Source organism: Helicoverpa armigera, chromosome 8, assembly GCF_030705265.1.
Source record: "Helicoverpa armigera isolate CAAS_96S chromosome 8, ASM3070526v1, whole genome shotgun sequence".
Classification (NCBI taxonomy): domain Eukaryota; kingdom Metazoa; phylum Arthropoda; class Insecta; order Lepidoptera; family Noctuidae; genus Helicoverpa; species Helicoverpa armigera.
Genome location: NC_087127.1, coordinates 2,398,356 through 2,425,260, shown reverse-complemented (window position 1 = coordinate 2,425,260; position 26,905 = coordinate 2,398,356). Strand labels below are relative to the sequence as shown.

At 34.1% G+C, this 26,905-nt stretch overlaps 2 protein-coding genes across 3 annotated transcripts in view; both read left to right on the top strand.

Annotated features, from left to right (window-relative positions):
• LOC110382627 (calmodulin-A) overlaps positions 1-26,905 on the top strand; it is a 220,964-nt gene that overhangs the window by 52,855 nt on the left and 141,204 nt on the right. The gene's annotated exons all lie outside the window — the stretch shown is intronic.
• Positions 17,186-18,944, top strand: LOC126054107 (uncharacterized). Its single transcript, XM_064035932.1, has 3 exons — positions 17,186-17,339; positions 18,053-18,175; positions 18,564-18,944. Exons 1-3 carry the CDS (start codon positions 17,329-17,331, stop codon positions 18,892-18,894), a joined length of 465 nt encoding a protein of 154 aa, XP_063892002.1. The 5' UTR covers positions 17,186-17,328; the 3' UTR covers positions 18,895-18,944.

The following is a 26,905-nucleotide window of genomic DNA, read 5'->3' as shown; positions in this document are numbered from 1 at the left end:
GTACAGTACGCATTCATTTATTTATCTGATCTTCATGTACCTACTTAATACCAAAATGATAATTGGCGTCAACCATCAACTATTTATAAGTCCATTTAAAATTTACGACTCTCTCATATAACTTCTTCTTCGTTTACTACATTTTTCCCACTCACCTTTTCTGCCTTTATCGAAAAAATATGCCATTCACTTTAAAAACATCGATCGCTGAAACATAGCTCTACAAACGAACAGACTTTCAAGGCGAGGTATTGTCCCAGGCGTCTTTCAGCGCCTGAATGTTCAGCTTCACGAATAATATGACGTCATTCTTCAGGATTTGGAAGACAAATCGTGGGCGTTCACGTGCTCTGTAATGGTACATACACGTATTGTATTATAGAGGATCAGGCTTATTGTATTATTCTCGTATGTTCTAAGGATATTTTCGTTATTCAACATCTCTTATAGAGAAATATGATTACAAGGAAGGTGCTTGAGGGTAAAATTTGGTGCTTGTATGTAGAAAAAAACAGTCGTTGTTTGCCTGTCTTTATATAAAACCAAAATAGTTTTTATGAAAGTTAAAAACTGATGCGAAATCTTTAGCTAAGATATGAAGTTTTCTTGCTAATAATAACAAACTCTGGCATCTAGAATGTCGTTTGCGTGAACTTCAAATGCAGTCCTGAAGCTCAGACAAAAAGTAAGCTTTCGTTTTAGTTTATTCCCTTAGTCATTATTTATTAGATAATGATAATAAGTTATTTATGTATACTAAAAACTTACCTGTTTACCTGTTAACCTTTTATAATACAGGCATAGAAGAAACTCACTGTACTAAACTGTCGTGATAATTGTAATCAGTAAACGTGAATCCAAACGAACATTACCTGGCCTGATACCGGCCATATACCAGATAGTTATAATGTATTGCGGTATCATTCGTCCCCATACTGATTTATGAGCTCGGTACAAAATGTACAATAGACGTTACAGCTTGACTTACAGCTCTCGTGGATCCTGTGAGACACTAAAAATAAATTCAAACAATCAGCCGCCAAAAAGTTTGCAGTATGAGAAGGCTCTTATTCTCCATTACTGTAACACAACATTTATACGACTGCCAGTGTGTATCATAATAATTTTACGATACGTGTAGCCCGTTATACTCGTGTTTTACGCTTAGGGACATCAAAACGCCATCTTATACCTCTTCTTATCTGTAAGTACGGCTATGAACTTCGGGTAGGATGCTTAAGATGCCAATAAGTTTTGATGTGCTTTTAAGGTCCTTTTTTTAAAGGTAATTGTATTGAAAATTAAAGTTTTGGATATGAATATAAAGCTTAATCTAGTGTGTGTTAAAATGAGCTGTAAAATTATCTAATTGGTCCTTGAGGAGTTGAGGGAGGGATAAACGAGACTCAATCGTGTTTATATGAAATATTTTATATATCGTCATTGTCTGGTACTTGTATAAAGAATTAAACTTTTCTAAACAAAGAAAATGTGCATGCTATGGTTTGCAGGATCAAGTACAGTTTCCCTCTCTGTTACCTCAACCAAGCGATCAACACAAACACTTACGAATAGTATTAGTTAACCACCAAAACCAAACGTCAAAATGGGACGTCACAATCCCTTCAGTTGACATCTGACATACATAAGCCACAAGCGTTATTACCAGGACTGACCACAATAACAGACGAAGCCACGGCACAAATACTACCTAGTACTACACTAAGTATAGTATAGGTCACCTTAACCATAGAATAAAGGAGTACAGTTGTGAAGCTACCTACTCGTCATCTCCCAGCCATCATTATCAGCCAGTAAGTCTGGTCGCCAGTCTAACTAAAGGGTATTGGGTTGCCCGGGTAACTAGGTTGAGGAGGTTAGATAGGTCGTTCCTAGTAAAACACTGGCACTCAGCTGAATCCGGCTAGACTGTAAGCCAACCCCAACATATCTATGTTAAAATTGGGTAAAGGCTCGGGAGATGATGATGAGTTGTAAAGCTATCTACTAACTTTAGTAAAAATGTCACTGACACACACATGTGTATCGACGAGCTTTTACCGGCGTTATCGATGCTGTCAGTACTGAGTGTCGTGTATCGAGCATGTGTGTGTGAGTGACATTATTACCAACGTTAGTACGTAGCTTCACAACTGTTTACAAGAGATTGCATGTAAACTGTGGCATAGGTCACCTCAATCTTGTTAGATGGGTATTACGTTGGGAAGCCTGTGGTTTTTGTCTAGTAATACCGCTGTCAAGTTTTTTAGATGGGTATTATGTTAAGGCCTTTTTAAGCACTGGGCCTAGCTCAAAGCTATCGCTTTTTGTGACAAAATTTATAGTTTTCTAAGATTCCACTGAAAGAGAGGGCTTGGATTTTTTACCTAGCATTTTTAATTATCCTTTATTATTTATTTAGAAAAATACGTAATTATTTTCTTGTAAGGTACATGTTTTGTCCGAGACATTTATATTCATCCGTAATAAAAAGCAAATACTATAACGTTCCAGTTTTAAAAAAGGAAAAAAGAACAATGTTTCCCTACCATAACAAAATTAGCAACCTCCTTTCATCCCCGTTCTATTTTTGAAAGAAGAAGAAAACAATATGAATGTGCCAGTACCATGACAAAATTCACAAAAAAGTTACAACCGACCTCTTTCCATCCCCGTTCTATTTTTGAAAGTAGTGAACTGTCAGGCCCATATTTGGCAAGATGGCGCGTGTACCCAACGACGTCGAGAGGGAATAAATTTTTATGTGGCCTCTGTACGTAAAGATATAGGCTCTTTGTTGACTCTGAATGGACGAAAAGATTGTTGACACACGAGAAAAACTTCAAATGAATGTTCGTACACATTGTTCTGTATGTTTTGCATGGAATTTGTTGGCTGTTTTCTAGGTGGGGTTTGTAGATTGATGTTAACTTTTGTTTTAGGGTTGGTTGCACCATTTTACTAACTATGATAACCAGCCAATAGTCAACCGGTTTGACCCATTTTTCTGGCAGTTACTTATATAACGAAGGTGGAAATTAGTGGCCGTACCACAAAAACTTTTAAACGTCTGTTGAACACTTGCCTAAAAAAATACAAATTATGACGTTGAAAGAAAGTCCGTTTTGCAGCCACACTTTTTTAAGACAAGTGTTCAATAGATGTTTAAGTTTTTGTAGTAAGGCTGCTTGTGTCTGTTTTAGTAGTTATTTTTAAGCAGTATAAAATCGAATTAAGAAATGAATGACATATAATATTATGCCGAAAGTTATATCTTAAAAGATCATTCCAGAATTTTATTCACGAGCTCTTTAAGTAAATCCAAAGCATGACTAAAACCGCAAGAAACAGCTAGTCTTCAATAAAATTTAATAAGCTTACACGAAGCCCTACTAATTTACTTAATTACATACATAATTTACGTGACAAAGCCGCCCGAATAATTGTTGGCAACTCGACTCTACTCATAAGGGCTCTACGTAGAGTCTCTACATAGAGGGCTCTACGTAGTCGTCTCTACATAGAGATAAGGAGAGTCGGTGTTTGTTCAAAATCCGTGTTAAAACGCTTAAAATTAATTATGTACACGGCCTAATGTAGAGCGGTTTGGTTGTTTAATTTACAATGTTATTTGTTTCAATGTTTTAGGGTTTTGTGAATGCACTGTTTTGTGGGATAATTTTGGCTGTGTCACGTTTTCTGAACTACTGAACCGATTTAATTGTAATCTACACTAATATTATAAAGAGGAAAATTTGATTGTTTGTTTGATATGAATAGGCTCCGTAACTACTTGACCAATTTGAAAAATTCATTCACTTTTAAAAGCTTTCTCTCTTCCCGAGTAACATAGACTACATTTTATCCCGGTACGGGCAGTAGTTCCCACGGAACGCGGCTGACACCGCAGGAAAACAGCAAGTCCATACATAAAATTATAACACAGATTATTCAAAAAGGTCAAGAAACTTAAACAAAAGTTTGTAACTGAGTATCTCCTTAAAACTTCAGGATTGTGAAGACTGAAGACGTCTAACTCAAAGTTCTGAAGTTGGTCTGCAGCTGATTGTCATAACGATAAGGTTCTGACTGTAACGAGGCAGACAGTCTGATTGCTGTCGACACGATCCGTCGCGACGGCATCGATTGTGTTTTTGACAGAATTACTGTCGCTAGTGAGTTGTTTTGAAGTTAAAGGGTTTAAGTTATTCTTTTGTTTTTTTAATTGTCTTAGTATTTGTCTGCTTGATAAGATTCTTAGCAATGGATTAAAGTGCCTTGATTAGGAAAAGTATAATGTATTCTTGATAAAAAATATATAATGCAGTTTTAAGAACTCTTGGAAGATTGAATATATGTTTTGAGTTTCAAAGGGTAGGAAGAAAGTAGTGGACAGAACCATTCTACTTCTCCATATACTATATAGGAGCAATGTTAAGCACGAACTCGTTCTGAACGAATACTATAACTTAAATGTACCAGTTAATTTTGCATCACTAAAGTAACCTTTAATCAGAAAGAATAGAGTAGAATGTTCTTAAGGTAGAATTCCGAGGATAGCGGCTACGACAGCCGCGCGCGGCTTACGACAGTCGTCGGCCGCGCGCGACAATAGTCAACCTATGAAAATGTATGGCGCCGCTGCCGAGGTCCGCGACAGGCGCGCGCGGCCGACGAATTTCGTAAGCCGCGCGCGGCTGTGTCTTGAAATTAGTAGATTTTATTCGTCCGTTCCCTCTAGTCGAAGTGCTAATTGATATCCTTGAAGAAGAGGAGGATGACGTGCTGCTGTGGCTGTATTATGAAAATAGATTTCCAATCGACCCTATCTTAAAAAAGTAGAAATGAAGAAGGATACTACCAAATACTGATTCAAAAGCATTTGTATTGTAATGAAAACAAAAGCAAGTTTTGCCGACTAAATAAAAAACAATTTAATTCTGGTTTTACTAAAATTCTATAGATGTTATTAAGCGCTAGACCATGTTGAGAAGCGTACGGCCGCGCGCGGCTGACGAAATTCGTCGGCCGCGCGCGACTGTCGCGGACCTCGGCAACGGTGCCATACATTTTCATAGGTTGACTATTGTCGCTCGCGGCCGACGACTGTCGTAAGCCGCGCGCGGCTGCGTAAGCCGCGACCCACGGAATTCTACCTTTAATTGTACACCATTGGATCAAAACAATAGAATAATAAGCGGCCTTTTCTTCCTTCGGCTTAAATTCAACTGTAAAAATTTTTTAACTAGTTCAAAAGTTCACTAAGAATATTCTACATCTCTAGAATAAATATACTACATACTACAAGAATAGCTATCAATATTACCATCTACCCACACAAATATGTCGGTTCTTCCCACGCAGTTTTCCCGGTCATCGGTTCCATAGCTGAGGTATTTTTGTTAATAAACATACACACAATATGTACGCGAACATTATGTTTCTTGTTTATTAGGATAGTATCAACATATTGGTTCGTATCACGCGTATTTCTACGAAAAGACAGAGGTACCTATTTATATCTGTATACGAGTGTATATAGACAATAGAAAGATATATCTGAGTTCTTAGACTGATAAAATGATGATATGCATTATGTAACTTGCTATAATACATAATTATCGAAAACGCTTTTTGATTTAAAAAATATGTTTACAATGTTTTAAAACACATCTCATTAAAATAAATATGATATCTGTAGTCGAATTTCATATTCAATAAAATGCTTAAAAAGGATTAAAAATAATAATTTACCAAATCATTTTCGAAGACGAAAATAAATAACTTCAATTAAGTACAGCCAATAAACTAAGACAGTTCGATTGGTAAATGAGAAAATTGGCAAAAAACAAGCTTTTGCTAATAAAGCAGGAAATTGCAAAATTTTCCAATCAAATTATATTTCCATTTTCCGACAATTTCCGTCGTGAGACGAGACGAGCGTCGATGTGATTTGAAAGGTGTCTGTCTTCCAACTGGAAAGTCCTTTAGACTTTTTTGCTTGCCTAGTCTTGTACTCTTGAATAGTTTGTTTGTTTGAACGCGGTTATCTCAGCAGTTATTGGATGGATTTGTAAAATACTTTCAGTGTTAGGTAGCCTTTTTATCGGGGATAGCTTTAAGTATTTTTTACCTAGTTGCAGGAAATGGTTTTAACTTGAGGTGGGTGTAACAGCAAGGATCAGGGATATATTCTTGTGGTCTCCTGTAAAGTTTTATGGATAGTATCTATGTTACATAGCCAATCATATCAAAAAGTAGGTAGGTTTATGAAACCGGTAGGACATTGTTTAAAAAGTTTTAAGGATTTTTTTTTTATAAATATATCCAAAAGTTAAATACTGTAAAGTCTAATTCTTTCTTTTCCACTAAATTCTGAAAATCTAGAGTCTAGATTCTAGACCATTGAATCCTTTTAATGCCATCGAATGCTTGTTAACCGTAATTTGAGAGTTCAAAAACAAATTGCTTTTAAAAAGCAATTCACTAAGTCCTAATTAATGTTCTCAGCTGTTGGAATCACTCCAAATGAACCAATCAATTTAGTGTCATATTCCTATTGTAATAAAGTTTGAATTACAATACTTTTAGTTTGACCCCACTCTTACATTGCAATCTCAACTCTGTGCCTTTAGTTTCAAGGTTCATTTTTCGATAGCTTTGATTAAAGGAAATTACATAGAATTTTCAGTTATACGAAATTGGCCAGTTATCTGATGAGATGAAATGTTAAATCGATTCACTTGGCGAGCGATTTTAATTGTCTTATGTATGGTGAATGGATGGTAATTAATTGGTCTTTCTATGTTTACAAACAAGGGAGTTATTTATAAGATTAGATGAGGTACTAGTGTATTATGGAGAGTTAGCACTGATATCAAAATTGTTACTGTGAATTTGTTTTGCTACAGATTTTGGATAAGATTGAAGTCTTCTTTTTATCTTAATATTCCAACACATATTATATGTATATCTGAGTACGGTGTTTTTTCTGTACATTTAATATTTTTTTCGTTTGTTTACATTTGTAAAAGGTATTGAAAAAACTTTAATAGTACTTTTTAAGTAGGCAATTAAGAAAATTTTAGCCAAGATAAAAAGTTAACTAATTAATATTACCCTCTCTAATGGCGCGATAATGAATGGCCGTTACTATAAATCATAATTAAACGTTTTAGGAAAACCTCGTGTTTTATCAGAAGGGATAAAAATCTATGTCTATTATGGGTATTGTTATGATAGTTTTTTTTTAAATAAATGTATGGAAAAACACACATCAGTTGTAATAGTTTCCAGAAAACTGTAATTTTCAAAGTTTTTTGACAGTCATTCTATATTTATTTTACCATAAAATATTCAGATCCACAATACTTGATACTGAAATATTCAGTTTAAGATCCTACATAGGAGCAACGTTGAAAAATTGTATCTCGTAAACTCGTACGTGCTACGTGCTACGAGAGCTACGCCGTAGCGTCGTAGCCATAAACCGTAGTCGTTTCATAAATGATATTGTAAAATTATGTCTTTGTGGCTATAAAATAAAGTGTAATATTGATTGGCAATCAGTTTAATTGGAACGATAAGAACATTGATCATTTTACTATATTATCTACTAACATAAAACGCCAGGTTTTATCTGCGTTTTTGGCCACGAAACTACTTCGCCTAGACAGATAAAAAGTAACTTTTAGCTTAATTCTCAATATATGGTATAATAAACTGTAATATTGTTTCAAGGTGCATATAAGTTGCTCATTAAAACGACCAAACAAATTATGATTTTTAATTATGCTTTGAACTATTGCCAAAATATTTCTTAAATCCTATAACTTTGTCACTCATATTTGACCTTAAAAATTGCAATCAAGATAAGTTTCATAATTTCTTTAAATACAACCAGTTCCTTACCTCTTTTACTACCAAATACTCCAAGAAACTACCACAAACAGCAAATCTAGTACATACAACTATAACGATGCCGTCGGGACAGTGTTGCCATATTTACGACTTTGCTCAACTAATATACAGCCCGTTAGTGTTGCTAGCATTCGGTCTGTTGGTAGTAGACTATTGATGTCTTATACATATGTCTTGAAAGATGGTTTTCAGTGTAAAATTAAATAATCTCTGTTATATTTATGGCAATATTTTATGTGTTTGTCTGCACATTTTGCTACGGTGTTTTTTTTTCTAGAAAAAACACATAGGAAGTATTGAAGGGTGGGCGTTTCGGGGGCTGTATTTTGTAATGTTCGTCTACATTGTAAGGCAAAAGTGCTGATTTGCAGCCTTTTTCAAACTTTGAATAAATAATCTTGAGTTTCAGTTCACCTATTAATTTACAGATTTAATGAAATCATTCAGTGCTAGGAAGCCCGTTTATCGAAGACGGCTTTAAGTTACAATTTATCCGAATGCGGGATGTAGTTCCCATAGGACGCGGACGAAAGAGCTAGTTTATAAATAATCTGCAATTTAGTATCCCTTTTAAAAGCGTTAGCTTATGCCTTCTATGTGTGGGTGTTGTAATTAATCTAGACCTTGATAGACAATCCATTAGGAGCCTGTAATTAATTAATAACGATCCCTTTGTATAGCTCGTTATTGTATTAGCAAATAGTATTGATTTTCACCTAAATTGATTATCTAAGAAGATAATAATTAAATGTTGTAACACACGTGTACTTACAGTGTTGGTTTACAGTATAAAGTTCAAAATAACTCTTTTTGTTAATTTCGAAATTTTTAGCTATTTAATATTTTAACTTAAAAACAATGTATTTTTTTAAATTATTCCAATTAAAGTATGAAAACCATAATTTTCATCAAAATAATAAAACATGTTTTAGTGTATCTAACAGTACTCGGTAGCCAAGAATAATAACAAAATCGGCCATATTTTTTATTTTAACTGTGGTGGGATAAAAAAACACTTTTCATAGACAGTCGTAAAAAAAACAAGTATACTTACCAAAATATTTAAATACATAACCCAAATATCCAGATAATTTCAGTCCTAATATTTTCTTATCTGTGCTCCTAAGAAAACACTCCAAGTCACGTATTATGTCCCTCACAATAAATGCTAGTTAGGTTCGAGTACAGCTACCTGTTTTATCAGACGATTTCAATATAAATATATTGTAAATTTATTCGTCAGATAACAACGTTAGCTTAGTTTCAGGCTGTCGATAAACACTATAAGATACACTTGTTCCAGATTTTAGATAAGGTAAGCCTTTTTTAAGGTTGGTTAACTTTGAGGAATATCGTTTTTTGTTACTATACTTGCTGGACTTGAAACGTAGCAGAATTATTTAACAATAATTTTTACATACAGTGAACTATCATATGGTCTCTGCACACAGCGGGCGCGGCGCGGCGAACAATGTACTAGATCGTCGCGTCCCATCGCGCCAAGCGGGACGGCTCTGTGTGGCGGCCTCCGTAATACCTAGTACATTACAACTGCTCAGTGTCGCGTCGCCGTCCCGTCCCGCCGCGCCGCGCCAGATGTGTGCAGAGACCTTTACTAATTTGTAACTAATAGAGGAAAAGAAGGAATAAAGAGGAAACATTGTTTTTGTTAGTTTGTACATGGCTTCGAAACTACTGGACTTTAAAAATACTTTCACCATAAAAGCTACATTATTTGCGATTAACATAGGCTCTCGAAACGCGGGCGAAACCGCGAGAAGACGGCTATTACAAATATATTGTAAATTTATTCTTCAGATAACAGCCTCAGCTTAGTCTCAGGCTGTCGATAAGCACTTATCGTTAGCTTGACGTCAATACGCTATAAGATGTTCGTTCCAGATTATAGATAAGGCAAGCCTTTTGTGGTCGGTTATCTTTGAGGTACCTATCTAGATTTTTTAAGCTGTATTGAAGATAAAATGCTGAATACTGTTGCACTTCAACGTAGCGAAACATGTACGTAATTAAGTTTTTTTACATACAGTGAATTTCACTTAATATTTTTTTGGAATGATGTCGCTATAAGTTAAGGGTCGTTAATCTTGTTTCAAAGTTAAAACCTACGTGTATATACCTATTATATGTATATAGATAGAACCAATGATTTTTTGTTGTTGCTCTTTGAAATAATATGTTTCATATTTAAAATGTAAAGTGCTCCAGATAATTTAAAAAAAGCTTTTACAGAATTGGCAACAAAATGTTGCTAAGTGGTGTATTTTGAAAGCGTGTGGTCATTTATTTTATTAGATGCAAAGCTCTTTGATGTAAGTTGATAGATACAAACTTTGCAAACAATTCAAGATAATATTCATCGAATAACTTGTGATACTTGCCAACAACAAATTGCTTGCAAATATATGAGAACCTCCTTTTTTTAAGAAGTCGGTTTAAAGTACGTAGCTTTATTACCTACGCATGCTTAACAACCGTTACTTGTACAAAACCATAAAAAGGCAAACTGTATTATTAGGCAAGGCGACACTGTTCGCGGATTGAATGTGCGTATATGAATAGTCAGTTTGGAAGTGCAGGCTTTTTTTCGTCGCATGGTTTTTAAAAGTGTAATGCTAGTATTTTACCTTGCACTATTTGATACGAAAACTGGACTATAGATACATAACAGTTAAACATTTTCTGCATGCAGATTAAAAGGCATGTTAATAAGCTACCCGCTCCGCTAAACGCCATTGCTCAGACCTCGCCCAAATTGGTTATGACCACGAGAAAATTTACGCCAGACATAAATCAACTTTTAAATTGAGCACGACCTTTCGTTACGCGAAGCCTACAATAAGCCAATAAGCGTTAATTACAACAGAAAATTATACTTAATTGTTGGTCCAAAGCTATATTTAACAATCTGTTAATTTATGCCAATTTGTGTTAACAAATATTATGAGACCTTTTTTTTAAGTACGGTTTTATGTTACGGCATTTTTCTGAACCGTGAATTTATTTGATCACTGTGTAAGTAATATAATTGCGCTTTATGTATGTAGTTAAATAAAAAGCGTTTACGTCGGCCATGGTATCGATAGTCAAAAAGGTTTTGAGTGTAAAACAGTCATAATACTTTTGTCATTATAATAACGTCTTGATGTGAGATACACGTAAGATAATAAATGATACTAGCTTACTCCTGCTGGTTCTAATAAGGTTATCAGTAACCTTATTCGATAAATAGCTATCTTAAATCTGAATTTTTTGGATCAATATTCATAACATATTAAAACAAACAAAACTTTATACATATCTATCTATAGCTTCCTAGCTTCGATCAGCATAGCAGGTGCATTTCCAAACCATTTTCAATTTCCCAGTATTGCAAAATATTCCTTGCAACCAGGAATGTATAATAACAAGAACTGAACTCTGACCCTTGACCCAGTGACATTTCACCCCTCTCCCCCCCTCTAGGCTCTAATCGAATTCTTCCTAAGACCTTAATTTTACTGTCTTGCTTAGAAATGCCACCGTGCAGTGACGTAACTGACAATCTTCGAGTTCCTTATTCATTGCTGGTTGTAAACCTTGGGCCGTTTTTTATTTGTAAATAGAACGGCCAGTGGATGTGAAAAGAAGCTTTTTATTCGTATTTTTATTGTGGTCGGGTAAATATAGGCTGTTGTTTTATCAAGTTGAGGCTTTGTTGAGAATGAAGTAGCATTTTTTCTTTTGTGGGAAAGTAATTGTGGGGGCGATGGAAATGGACGGTATTTCTTTCTTCAGAGAGTAATTAGGTAGCTGTGTTTGTTGAAATAAATAAATATGTTATGAAAGATGAACAAGTATATTTTGTTCTAGTCTATTATTTAATTTCAATGTTATGTATTAGATTTTCGTAAGTAGTTAGATTTAAGTTTTTATTTATAATCAGTACGTTTATTGAACATTTATTTTAAAATAATAGTGAGAAATGTTACATTAATAAAAATATGTACCTAACAGCTTCCTGATTTTTTTTAGTTTTATAAATGCCATTAAAAGTTCAAAATGGATAAGAAATGAAAGGTCTGAATCGCCAATTTTCCTTGAGTTAGCTTGACAGTGATTAATAGTATCCAATCGAGCTTTTTCCTAGTGAAAGAGGTCTTTAGTTAACAGAGAGAATCAGCTAATGAAAAGAAATAAAAAGAAAAGTTTTTGATTTATTTTGCGCATATTTTGGGTATGTTTAAAAATACAACATTATAGTTTTTAGAATATGTTGTAATCATAGCTATAGTGATATTAAAACATGTCATCTATCTAATGTCTAACTAAAGACAAACATGGACAGACGGACGGAGTCTAAAGGTCCCGTTTTTCCCTTTCAGTAGGTACGGAACCCGAAAAATAGGCGTCAAAACACAAATAAGTTTTTATTTCAAATTCGCGGAGCCATTATAAAGTTTACAGCCCATAATAGCTAAGAAAATAACCTATTGTACAGAACTGAAAAATCCCTCAGGTCCTTTCAAAACACAGATTGTGAACTAAAAATCCTGATACTTCCTATCAACAAATAAAATAAAATATTTCAAAGCAAACGTGACCTTTTAAGAGCACTTTCGAATTTTGGTAAAAACTTTGATTTTCCAGTAAGTGCAAAAAAGAACTTTATGACAGTGACAGTTAAGTTCTAAATAAATCTGTCAGAAATAAATGTGTGAAAAAGTTTCACATTGTAACAGCATTTAAACTGTGACTGCACTGTAAATTTTTCAACTTTTTGAAACACGTTCGTCGCACGTGATGCCAGGAAACTGAGTAGTATAGCAAAGTGCGCGGTTGTAGTACAAAAAATAAATAGAAGTTTCAATTTAAAAAAATTAGGATAAACTAGACGATTTCACATGGTTTCACTCGTGTCCCGTGGGAACTACTGCCCGTACCTATAAAAGACCTATGTTACTCGAGAAGAGGGTAGCTTTTGAACAGTGAAATATTTTTTTCAAATCGGTTGTAGGTTAATAGTTTCGAAGCCTTTAAGATACAAACAAATAAACAAAAAAAAAATCTTTATTACATTAAGTATAGATAACGGAAAACTTTTGAAATGTGACGAGTAATATACAAAAAGGTTCGTCCTTTTTATATCAGCAATATGATATAGGGTTAGTAATTTTCTTTTTTTTTCAATAGATAATTTTCTCTTTCACCAATGTACGTTTATATAACTGTATTGTATCTACGATCTAAAAATATTTTCTTTCATACAAACCTACACCATCCTTCTATTTTTAACAATCATACAATTATAACAACGCGTAACATGTTTTATAACATACATATGTTTATTTTCAGCCACATCTAGTTAGAATAAAATCCGACCTCAATCTCGTTGTGAAAAGGTCACGCGTAAATAGCTATCGGATATTATACGAGTGAGGATTTGAAAAATATTGTATTTCTGTTGTTATAATATTTTATTATATAAAATATCTGCTTCTTCAATAAAAATAATTTATAAAACTTTTTGCTAACCATTTTTAAAAGTCCTTAAATTATTCCTCCCATTACGGTTGTAGGCAGTAACAAGGGTCAGGTCCATAAAATTTTAATACTCGGAGCATGGATCATATACTCTCTCATAGATAGTCCATACAAATATGAATTTCTTAGATAGAAACGACAAGGGTGGTTTGAAAAATTATTTCAGTGTTATTTATCGAAGAAGTCTTTAGGTTAAAATCACAGACTGAAGTTAGTTTAAGCTTAAAAGGGAAAGAAGAATTGGTAGTAACTAGTAAGTGTGCAGGTTTATTAGTTGTTTAAGGGATAACATAAATACCCTAAAACTATAGCAGTTTTAAAATTTTCCAACACTGAACCTTTTGTCCCCACAATTTGTGGTAACAACAGGTAACGTTACGTGATGTTACCGTTACCTAGGTAACGTAGTGTAGAAAGTTACGCTCGTTACTGACTTGAACGATTAATGACGGTTTAGAGTACCAGCACACTGAAGACTAAACTGTCGACCGACAGTTGATCCGATGGCCGACAAGTTTTTCTTTACAAATATGTTGATTCCAATAAAAGTTTTCTGCAACCGGCCAAATACCAAATCTATGTAATGATGATGTCCTTCCTAGCCGATTATCGGCTACGGCGGCTGTTCTCATGTTAGGAGATTAGCCAGCTGCGCAGGACATATTATAGTGCACAAGCATTTGCGTAGACGCAGGTGCACTCACTATTCCTTCAGTCTCATAGCCCGATGGGACGGAAATCGGACACGATCGGAGAGAGATCAGGCCAAATACCTAATCTATGTAATGTGCGTACCATTCATTTTCATACTAATTTATCAGCCCAAACAAACTATCGGCCGACTAAAAATGTACAGTGTGCGGTTACTTTTAATGTCTTTTCTAACTGGAAACTTGTTCGAGTTTTATACCTTCTAAAAATAAGTAGGCGTTTGTAACATGTTTCAGTAAACTGCTGTTTAGCGTGTTGTTACTGAATGTTAATTTTATTTTTAGGAAGTTGGTATTTAAAGGTTAATTATAAGGTTGTGCGTAACTGATTGTAACCTTACCTATTTATATCACAAATAGGAAAATTATTTGGTTAGTATGTCATGGTAATATTGTGTTAAATTGCTCAATCAAATTGGATAAGAATTTCCAGAGATTTTTGTCTCAATCGAATCGGATAAAAATAATGCCCAGATTTTTTTTACCAAATATCTGAATTATACCTGGATTGATCTGGTTTTGATACGCTAACTGAAATTAAATTTTAAAAATATTAGGTAAATCAAAGAACGTTCTTTGATCAGAAGTAAATCAGCTATTTGAGTCAAAATAATAATTTGAAAGTTTTTGATTCAATCTCAAATAATTGCGTTACTATTTAAATATTTGTGAAATACTTCAAAATGGAAGGCTGTGTATTTTGAAAATACTCAACATTTTTAAAGATGATTGACAAATAACTTCAGTTAAACAAATAAACATTCGTTTCGAATCTAAATTCAGATGAATTTTTATTTATTAAAATTGAATCTTTAAAGCGAAAAATGAGTTCAATGGTACTTCTAGATTTGAGGTGGAGGACAAATAAATCAATTCGATTTAAAAAGCTCATTTTTTGAGTGTTACATTTCAATTTCAATTTGGGATTGATTTGTATGCGATGAAATCCGCGCCAATATTAGAAAACGTGTAGAAATAACTCTTTGTGATTGTTTTTTGAGAATGATTGGACTAGATTGATTGTGTTTTAAACTAAATCTATATTTACAAAAAAAAAGAAAAGTTAATACTAATAAAGGGCGTCGAAAAATTGATCTTCATCGCTGTGACACCCGACAGTGTACCCAAAATTATTTAAAATCTGCAATTTAATTAAATAAAATGTTAATTAAAATACCTTCGGAAATAATTTATTAACGCAATATTTCATGTATCGTTGACATTTAATGATTTATCTGCTTTCACAGCACGCGCTAACAATTATTTCTGTTCAGTTTCGGAAAACTGAAAATAATAATGTTTAATAATTAATTTTAATTTGATACTACCGAGCATGTTTAATTAGTGTGCAATTTTTAGTGTAGTGCAAGTATAAAATCGGTTGTATTTTTTATAGATAGGTGGTCTCTATTATTATACCAAAAAAATCCGTAATACGCAGGAACTCGTTATGACATAGATGGTGACCCATCTTGCAACCGACCGTGCCATGTGTTGCTTAACTTTATAATGTCACTAGCAACGAGCACCTTTTAGATATTCCATACAAATTGCATTAAAAACTATTTCTTTCAATACCCTTAAACAGTCACTTGAATATTCCGAACAAACCTCTGATTTATGACCGAACAAATGTTGCATTCAAACGTTGCATTTCTCAGAACCGCCTTACCATCTCATCATCACGCTAAAAGCAACTCTGTGACTGTAGTCATAACGTCCAAAGTTCTTTGTAAAGTTGCCATTTTAGTACGCAAATTGGTTGTTTTATAGTCTTCAAGAGGAATAGTAACGTCATTGTGGGACAAAGAATACTTGGAGGGAAGTCTGGAGGGAAAATCAGGTCCCTCGACTACCGAAGAGGGCCTTATTTCTGTTTTGATTTGTAAGTATGAGTGTAGGATGATTTATTTTTATTTTTAAGTTGAATGTTATCGTTATTTTTAATATGTGCTGCCATGTGATTGCCGTCCCATCGGGCTATGCGAGTGAAGGATTGGTGAATGAACTTGTGTCTGCACAAATCCTTGTGCACTATGATATGTCCTGCGTTCTGCGTCCTGCGTGTATGTCCTTATATGAGAACAGCCGCCGTGACCGAAATTTTTTTAGTAATTAGTTTTAATTTTTTTTGGACAGCATTTTTCTATAAAACCTCTATATTATTCATTGGAAACGGCAGATATAAGTATTTATCTTTGTTATATAATAATTGCAGGTGCAGATGTTAAAAAAATTACTAATTTCATGTTTAAACTTGTTTGACAAGATAATATATTTACGGGAGATATAAGGAAGAGATAAATTAAAATTTATTTGATAACACGACTTGAGTCATTATTTATTTTTTCACATGTCATGATGATGATGATTGATGAATATCAAATATTTAATCACAGTAAATCTTATTGTATTTGTCAGTAAAACCTAATGTGACACTTTTTTATTCCAATTTAATTTACGGATGTCTATCCGGGACAGAGCCCCGCTGTATCCTTTTTATTATTTGGCTACTTTTACGGTACTATTTTAAAAATGACCTAATAGTCGTTTGAGGAGGACCAACATTAAAGGATACAACTTTGTGATCGTCACCTAAATATTGATAAATAACCTATTTGTCTACATTTTTAATTTAAATCAGAACCTAAGAAAAGACTAAGGCTGCTTTTTATCCAACTGCAGAAACTCAAGCGGTTCTTCTAGGACGTGGATGAAACCGTAGGTTACAACTAGTTTCTAATTATAAGAAGTAGGTATTAAGACACCTGCTATATAAGAAATGACTAACTAATCGATAGAGATAAAACTTGTCGTAGGTATAGGATAGGATACATAGATTACCTAATAGACAGACATGTGTTGCTGGGGAGTTTGTTGCGCCACTTCTTCCCAGCAAAACACATAGGAAGTGGTGAAGGGCGGGCGTTTTGGGGGCTGTCTTTTGTTTTTGACGTTCAAAGGCACTGATTCATCAGACTAATTTGAATCATATCCTTGTTTGGGAAAAATACCGATGTCTTATCTAAACGATGATACTAGTAATAGTTAATCTATGCTCACTATCTTATTGTTGTGTAAATTCGTACTATTTAAACCCTGACCTACGGACTGGAAAGTTAATATTATTCGTATATTGAAGACGATAGCTCGTGCAATGGCAATAATGTAAGTATTTTTTTTTTAAATGTGATCATACAAGATATTTTTTCGGAGACAAATTAGTCAATTATTGAATAAATTAATGATTATTCTCCGATTATTTAGTATACCTACGAAATTATTGAAAAACTAGCTGCCGCCAGCGGCTTTGCCCGCGTGGTGTGTTGATAAAAAGTAGCCTATGTGTTAATCCAGGGTATCAGCTATCTACATACCAAATTTCATTCAAATCGGTTCAGCCGTTTTAGCGTGATTGAATAACAAACATACATCCATATATTCTCTTATATACATCTTATATTATATTCTATATGTATTATGTTTATATACTGTGTAGCTCTACTACATACATATGTTTAGTTTATTGTTATTTAATATTTGTTTAGTATTTCATATTTGTTGTGCACATATAATTGACCCTACCTCTATCGAATATCTCTATCGCTTTAAGGTTGGCTGTAAGAGAACCCAATTCTGGGTTAAGCTCGCCGTTGCACATAACTGTCTGTATCCCGTATAGTATTTACTGTTTAGTGTGCAATAAAGAATAAGAATGAATTCTCACAAACTTTCACATTTATAATATACTATATAAAATTGAAATTACTTTTGATATTATTTATTTATTTAATTACCGACGGTCTTGAGTCTAAATATGACCGTGTCTGTTCTTATGGACGAGAAATACAAAAAATTAAAAAAAAATCGTAACTTTTCAGCATGAAAACTTTAGTTATCTTCGCGCTGTTGGCAGTAGTGCCAGTGAGCCTCGGCGCAGCGTTGCCATCTAACATTCCCACAACCGTGGGAGTTGCTCAACCGGGAGATTTTGAGTTTTTTCGGTGAGTAAAGTGACTGCCATTATATTCCTAGCCTTCAAACATCTATTGAATGTTTGTTACAGCCTGCCCTACGTGCCCACTGCTGGGCACAGGACCATTAATATTATCAAGAGAAACGATTTGATTGTTTTTGTTGTTTGACATGAATGGCTCCGAAACTACTTGATCGATTTGAGAAATTCCTTTGGTTTTATTTTATCAGGGTATGTTTCAACATGTGGGGACAATTCCGTGGAGTTATATAATAAGCCTTCCTTAATCAATGGACCATCTAAAACTAAAAGATTTTCCTCAATCGGTCCAGTAGTTCTTGAGACACGCTAACAAATTCTTCAGTATAATTACGCATTTTATAATGGATTAATACTTAAATGCATGTTCTTTTCAGCACTGTAGCCCGTGCGGAACCACGACCGGGTCATGTGACTACAATAACAATAACTCCCATTATGAGTTGGAAATACATTGCTAACGCTGTATCGTTCAAGGAGCAAGGTACACCTCAGGGGGCTTATGTCTCGTCCGTAACTGGCCTTGGGACCAATTTCATCAGGTATTCTGTCACATCTCAAAGTGGTAAAGGATTGAATGTCATTGCTGATCTGTGGGGAAGGGATGTGACGGCTGACAGGAGTTCTAAGCCAGAGATGCTTGAACAACATTTTAAATGCACTATGACTGTGTCTGATGGAGTTACTGAAGAAACTCGGGACTGTTAATATATTGTAACTGTTATGTTGACTAAATAAATTGATAATCAATTGCTGCATTTAATTTTTTTGATTTATTTCAAACTGTGAGAATGATTTGCACCATTTAACTACATATAACGATAACCAAACCATAACCAGCCGTATACTTGCAGACTATTAGTCAAATCGGTCATTTGACAACTGAAAATGGTTGGGCAATCGTTACAGTTACTTGCACAATGCAACTGGGTGCAACTTACCTTTAATTACAAATTTCAACTAACATTAAGTAGTAAATTATATATTAGTTAATTAGCTTCTGCCAACGGTTTCACCCGCGTCCTTTCAGAACACGCACCTGGATAAATAGTAACTTGTACGTATAATATATATACATATCCTTTCTCGATAGATGCGCTACAAAATACTGATTTAAAAAAAAAAAAATTCGTTCTATTATTATTGCGTTAATCTTCCATAGATAACCAAGATTTACATGATTAATTAGTGATTAGACATTATAATTGTGTATATCTATATTGATAAAGTCAATTAAATTAATCATTCAACTTCTGTTATCAAATAAGCTAAATCTTTTCCTTATATCTACTACTATCTATTACTATTTATTTTGTGACATCATCCTAGCTCAACATTTTTGGCAATTTTATCATGAACTTTGCTCAGTTTGGAACATCATATATATTTCGAAATTATTTTAAAGAGCTACTACATAGGTAAATACTTATTTTTACCTATTCTATTTTAGATTATAAGTAGGGTTTTTTCAAACTATTAGTGACATCAAAAACCAAGTCTCTTCAAGTAGTACCCAGATATAATTGGGTCGTTATGCGGACCGCACTTCTTGATATTTTAAGGAATTGGACGAGCTTATTTAAGTGCTTTGTGATAGTTTACTTTTGATACTTGTGTAAGATCAGTTTTTACTAGTGGAATATGTTTATACTTAAAATTTTTAGGCATACTTTTTCTGTAAACATTTTAAATTTTACATCTTGTGAAATCAATTCTTCCATCGCGTTTGTCATTCTATTCGAAACAAACCCAAAAACTGCAAAACTGTCAATCATACTTTCAAAAATACTATCCACGAGGTAGATAAAATTACGTGTACAACACATTTCTGTAGTTCCTCCAAAAAATTACATTAGAGAATTCATCAGCTTCCCATCTTAGTATAATTTCAGCCAAATTTATTCAAGATTCCTCGCATTATGTTAATCAGGTAGCCAGCTGAAAGTTAATCTAAATGATCGTGTATTTTTCCTCTCCTCGTAAAAATAATAATAAAGATTATGTTACGAACAATCTGTGTTGTTTGCTTTTGTTAGCTATAGTCTGCCGCCCTGGTTTACTCGTGTTAAGATTTGCATACTGAGTAGAAGCAGGTTTTATGTACTGTATTTTTTTCGTAAGTAATCTGTCGTGTAAAAATTTTCCTTAAGTAAGTGGGAGTAAATAGATTTTTAGTAAAGCTGTTTTCTTAAAACATGGTTTATATTATAAAAGTATATTCTATTTTCAGGACCATAAAAATAATAACTTCTTTTCATTATTTGTTGAGAGGGGAATATGTGACATAAAACTACTAATATAAATATTTGCATTGCAAGGAATACTTCATAGACGAGAATGATAGCCAGAGTCCAGTATTAAATAATATGATTTTATTACCTTAACCTTGACATATACATATATGAGCTAAATTAATAGGTATATAGCTAACACTGGTGTGTGTTTGACCTCGTTAGCACTTCGTTTGATTAAATGATTTTATTATCTTGTTCGGACTAGTTAGAAATTTTCATTTGGAACTAACTAGATAATTCTGAATAGTTTTATTTAGTTGAAAAATGTAATTTCCTGAATATTTTGAAGCTAAGGTAAGTAGGTAAGTATAGTCTTCTAGCACTTTATTTTGGTCAATGGTTATAAATAAAATATGAGGTAAGTAACGTATTTATTTTTGGGCTTAAATTAGACATAACCGTCCTTAGGATACAAGGGAAGAAGTTTTGGAGATATGAAAAGATAATTGAATATTATTTTTGGAACATATCACTTTTATGTTCAAACTAAACATATTATATGCCTATAAGGTTTCTTGCCATAAATCTTACGGTACCATAAATCTTACGGTTGATAAGAAACTTACCGTTTATTACCAAAACTGTAGGGGTATCCGTACGAAACTGCAGACTCTATACATTAATATTCTCACGAGAACATACGACATAATCATACTGACAGAAACATGGCTAGTACCGGAAATCAGCAACAATGAGTTCATTGACCAGCGTTACGTTGTGTACAGATGTGATCGCGATCGGGCTAGCACGAATAAAAGGGATGGTGGCGGCGTTTTGGTGGCCGTCTTGAAAAACCTCCAACCTATTGAAATAGGCTTAAACACTGCTCACTCGCTGCACACCTACATAGAACATGTTGCTGTGGAAATACCCAGTAGCCAAAAATTTAAGTATCACGTTGTGACAGCTGCATACATACCCCCTAAAACCCCACCTTTTGTTTACGAAAAACACTTTGAATCTCTCTATGAGGCCCTCTGTAACCCTAACGTTGATTTGTTTTATGTAGCCGGAGATTATAACCTTCCAGAAGCAACATGGCCAGTACCTTCTACCTTGAATACTCCCATTAATCCCTGTTTATGCATTGGTTCAACTGCGTCCTGTGACCATCTCAACAACTTTATGTCTCTTCTAAGTGCTTCTCAGCACAACTTTACATTTAACTGTAAAGGAAAAATATTGGACCTGTTAATTTCAAATGCTTCTTGTAGTGTGCTACTAGAATCACCTCCTCTACTTCCTGCTGACATTTATCACCCCCCATTCGTTTGTAATATAAACATAAACATCAAAGATCCTCCCCTTAACAGGCAGCCGCTGAAAAAATACAATTTCTACAAAGCAGATTATGAAAACATAAACGATGTGATACAGAAAACTGATTGGCATACACTTCTTGTACATGAGAAATCTGAAGAAGCTCTATCATTGTTCTATAATAAACTGGACGAGATTATCAGCTCTCATACTCCCCTTGCACGTCCTAGATCTTCCAATTATCCAGTCTGGTTCTCACGACCTTTGATAAATATATTTAAAAAGAAACAAAAAGCCTGGATCAAATGGAAAAAGTACGGAAACATATCGGATTATGAAACATTCTCTGCACATAGAACCAGTTTTAAGGACATGTGCAGTGAATGCTTCTCTAAGTACATAAGTTCGGTAGAAGATAGCCTAAAAAGAAATATCAAACACTTCTGGACATACGTATCAAACAAAAAAGACAGACCTAGTATCCCAGCAAAAGTATATTACAAAGACACCAAAGCCACTGAACCTGAAGATATCTGCAATGTATTCTCGAATTTCTTCCACTCTGTTTACGAACCCGCGTCACCACTCTTATCACAATGGCAACCACCCGCAGAAACTTCATCAGCCTGCGATATAATTTCTACCCTATATTTTAATGAAGAAAAGATTCTAAAAGAATTAAGATCACTGGACCCTGCTAAAGGCCCAGGACCGGATGGCATACCACCTTATTTTCTGCGTCGCACTGCTGATCAAATCTGCATACCCTTAACAATAATTTATAACAAGTGCATGACAGAGGGAGTGTTTCCAAAAAGTTGGAAACATGCAAACATCACACCTGTGCACAAGGGTGGCTCGAAGGGTAATGTGGAGAATTACCGTCCAATCTCACTTCTATCCACTTTGTCAAAGGTCTTTGAAAAACTTGTCCACAATGAATTGTACCCGGTTTTACATAATATCATTATACCGCAGCAACACGGCTTCGTTAAACAGCGATCTACCACTACGAACCTCCTGTCTTTCTCCAGTTTTTTGTTTGATAGCTTTGACAACGGACTGCAAGTAGACGCCGTATACACAGATTTTTGCAAGGCATTTGACAAAGTGGATCACGAACTGCTGCTTAAAAAAATATCTTTTAATGGGATTCGAGGCAATTTATTGCGGTGGTTTGCCTCCTATGTTTTGAATCGCTGTCAAAGAGTAGTAATCAATGGTCATGCTTCAAGGGTCATCGAGGTCACATCAGGCGTCCCACAAGGCTCTATCTTGGGCCATTATTATTTAACATTTTCGTTAACGACATTGGTCAATGTTTCCATCATACAAAGTTTCTAATGTACGCTGACGATCTGAAGGTCTACAATTCCATCCAAAGTGTTGATGATTCTACTTTATTCCAACAAGACCTGGACAGACTGACAGATTACTGCCATAAAAACAAACTTAAACTAAGTTTACCCAAATGCAACTTCCTCACATTTACTAAAAATAAACACATAATTAAGTACTCTTACAACCTTTGTCATGAGCCTCTATCTCAACTGAAATCAATCCGCGATCTTGGTGTTATACTCGACACCAAACTATGCCTAGACTTACACATCAATAAAATAGTCAGCAAAGCTTTTCAACTTTTCGGATTTGTCATGCGGTCTACTCTTGACTTCAAAAAAACCACATCGTATTTATGTTTGTACAAAGCCCTTGTTCGTTCGCAACTAGAGTATGCAGTTTCGGTATGGAATCCATTCTACATAAAATACGCTGAGATGGTAGAGAATGTCCAGTACAAATTTTTGCGTGCAATGCATTATAGATGTCATAAAGCTTACCTGCCGTATCCTACTTTACTAAGCAAATACAAACTCCTTCCCCTTAGCTCTCGAAGAAAGTACCTTGAGGCAACTGTCTTGTATAATATAGTCAGAAATAAATTTAACTGTACAAATCTAAATAATATGATCTGTTATGCTGTACCAAGAACCATTCACAGGCGACAGGTGCGCCCAGGCACTCTTTTTGCGCTGAACACCTGTCGTACTAATTCGGGCCTGCGCTCACCTATCCGCCGTATGGTTGACACTTATAACGTCACCTTTATAAACATTGATATTTTCAATTGTAGCATAAATAAGTTCAAAAGCCTCCTTCATAGTTCCCTACTTAAAACCCAAACCTCTTAATAACAATCATTTTAATTTTGTCATCTTTAAACTCCTCTTTCCTTTTTATGAATATATTTTGCTAAAAGTCATGTTTACATTGTCTCCCTATTTGTTATTTGTTACGCGTACTGCTATTAATGTTCCTAGCGATTAGAATTTCTGCTCTAAATTTTTATGTTTACCTGTGGATAGCGTTGTGGGTTACATTATGACCTCAACAAGTCATTGTTATATTATTTGTAAGTTTATATAATGTAACTGTTTGCTGTTCCTCAAAAGAAAAAAATAAAATAAAAAATAAAATAAATAAAGTACAAACATAATTTGGACCCGCAAATCAGAAAATACGCGTCAAATTTGACATTTACGTATAATCGTAATCTCGTCTCGCAGAAAATGGGATTGGATTGGCACAAGCAATATTTTTTGCTGCCTTCTACACTCACATATAAAATATACATTCGTATGTATATACACGACTAGTCGTTTTCCCGCGATCCCATCCGTGGGAACTGCCCGTACCGAAATAAAATATGTATAGTCTATGTTACTCAGGAAGAGTGTAGCTTTGAACAACAGTGACCGAATCGAAATCTAAAATCGATCCAGTATTTTTTTTAAATTTATAACAAACAAACATATGTTTTTTTCTTTTTTATCTTTTAAAGTATAGATATATGTAGTTTTGTATGTCTACAAAAAAAAATAATTATATACGCAATGTTTTACTCTTCTTAGGTCCAGTTGAAAATTAGCATCAGGCACTAGCTGTCTACCATTATGTTGAACTGGACCCATTCGGCTGATTTTTTTAATACGACTGAGTTTGTCTTGTGTTATGTTAATAAATCTCTTTTCCTTTCTTCTCTTCTTTCTTTCCTTTCTTATTCCGAATAGAATCTTACACCAATAAATAAGTACGACTTTTCCAAGTACCGTTTACTAGATGTGTTAAAACAAACAAAAAAGGTGCGTTTATAATCATTCAGATTTCGTAAACTATTTCTATACAGAACAAAAATAATCGTATGTAAAAAACCATAACGATTGGATTATTTTTAATCCGACAAGCTACATAGTACACACCTCGGTAAATTCTCATCGAATTTATTTTTAAGTCAAGCCAATTACGGGGGTTAGAAAATATGAGCAATAATTCCTTGTTAGGTTAAGATTTGTTTTTATTTTTAGAAGACCTTGTTTGTGAGATTATTTATTGCAGCCATTACTCGTAACTTCCCACGCTATGAGTATTTGCATGCCATAATGTTGTAAAATGAATCTTATTTGAATATGTTTAGAATCACTTTTTGTTTGGCACTCGTTACGTACTCGTATTCTTCAGGAAGAGTTTGTATGGTTTAACGAAATAATTTATTCTATTGTACCTATTGCTCGCGGTTTCACTTGCGTCCCGAAGTAACTACTTTTCACAGCTGGATAAAATGCAGCCTGTGTCCATTTTTACTCTTTAGTCCTACTGTGCAAAAATCAGACAGTTTTATTGGAATTTTTTCCATAGTTAGACAAATACAGCTACTTTTGCATTCATAATATTGGTAAGAATTATTATACATATATGCTGTAAGAAACTTTATCTTGCCAAACGATATTTTGTCATAAGCATTTTAATAATCTGGCAAAACGTATCATTACTTCAAGTCTAACTTTACACATAATTTTGTCAAAATAACTCCAAACTATTTTCTCTGTATGACTTTATGTACTCCGTAACAAATGCTAGCACTTTTATACGCGAAAACTCTTTTAGTTAAAGTAAAGGAATGCAAGTAAGTTGCACTTTTGTCGAGTCCTTTGTTATTTAGATTAAGTGCTGACGGTCTGTGTGTGTGTGTGTGTGTGTGTGTGTGTGTGTACACTGCAGTAGACTATTAGTGTTGGGTAGTATATGGGTTGTTTATACAGATGTTGCTGTGTTTGTTAGCTCACTAGTAAGTTTGGCGTGAAGATAAATAGTGATGTGTGTTTTATAATGTCTTCAGAAATATGTAACAATTTGTTTACTAATAATTTTGAAAGCATTTAAAACCGTTTAAAAATAAAACTCCATAATATCCTTCGTAGCTTTTTAACACGCTAATAACTTGTTTAGCATCAGTAAAGTTACATAAGATGCATAATCTTATACATTAAAAAGCATAATATTTGACTGCCATCTTAATTTGAAAAATATTATAGGTACTTTAACTCAAAACTGGTATCAAAATAACTTCGTAAGACTTTGATCACAGTTATGCAAGCCAGACTGAAGTTGGTATGCATGTTAGATTACACCGGCTTACAGTTTAACGTAACAGCTATAATGCTACATACAGAATACAGCACCGATCTCCCAACGCTTTTTATTTTATTTTATTGGTTTGAGAAACAATTTTGTTTTCGTTATTATACAAATTGCACATAATTTCTAAGTAATTTAAAGTATATTTACATATAAAAGAAACTTAAAACTCATAAAGGGCGTCGAAAAATTGGTCCTCATCTCTGACACCCGACAGTGTATTCAATAGGCTGGAGGCATTGCCACGTTGGATGACAATGTTTTAAACGTTGCGCGAAATAAAAGCAAGCCCATGGGTCACGAGCATTGCATAATTATTACATCTTACGATTTCGTTTACAATTTAAAATAGTTCAAGTACAATTCACTACTTTTCGACATATTAAAAGTTAAAGAAAAAAGATACAGGTTAGGGATGCGTACAATTCTATGCTTTCTTTATGTATACCGCCTTACCTTCTATATATCGGAGTGGTAAAGCTGTAGTGATTGCGGTCAATTGATGGATGGGTCACTGGTTTCTTTATAAATGGCATCCGTTCCGTGTGGTTTTCTTGTCCAAGTAATCGTTATATCTACTAAGAGCAAAGTATGTACGGGCTTTCAATTAAATGTATTGGGGTTTCATGTATTGTGATAATCATTAAGCATTGAGGAATCAAGATTTTGTAGAATTAATAAAACAGAAT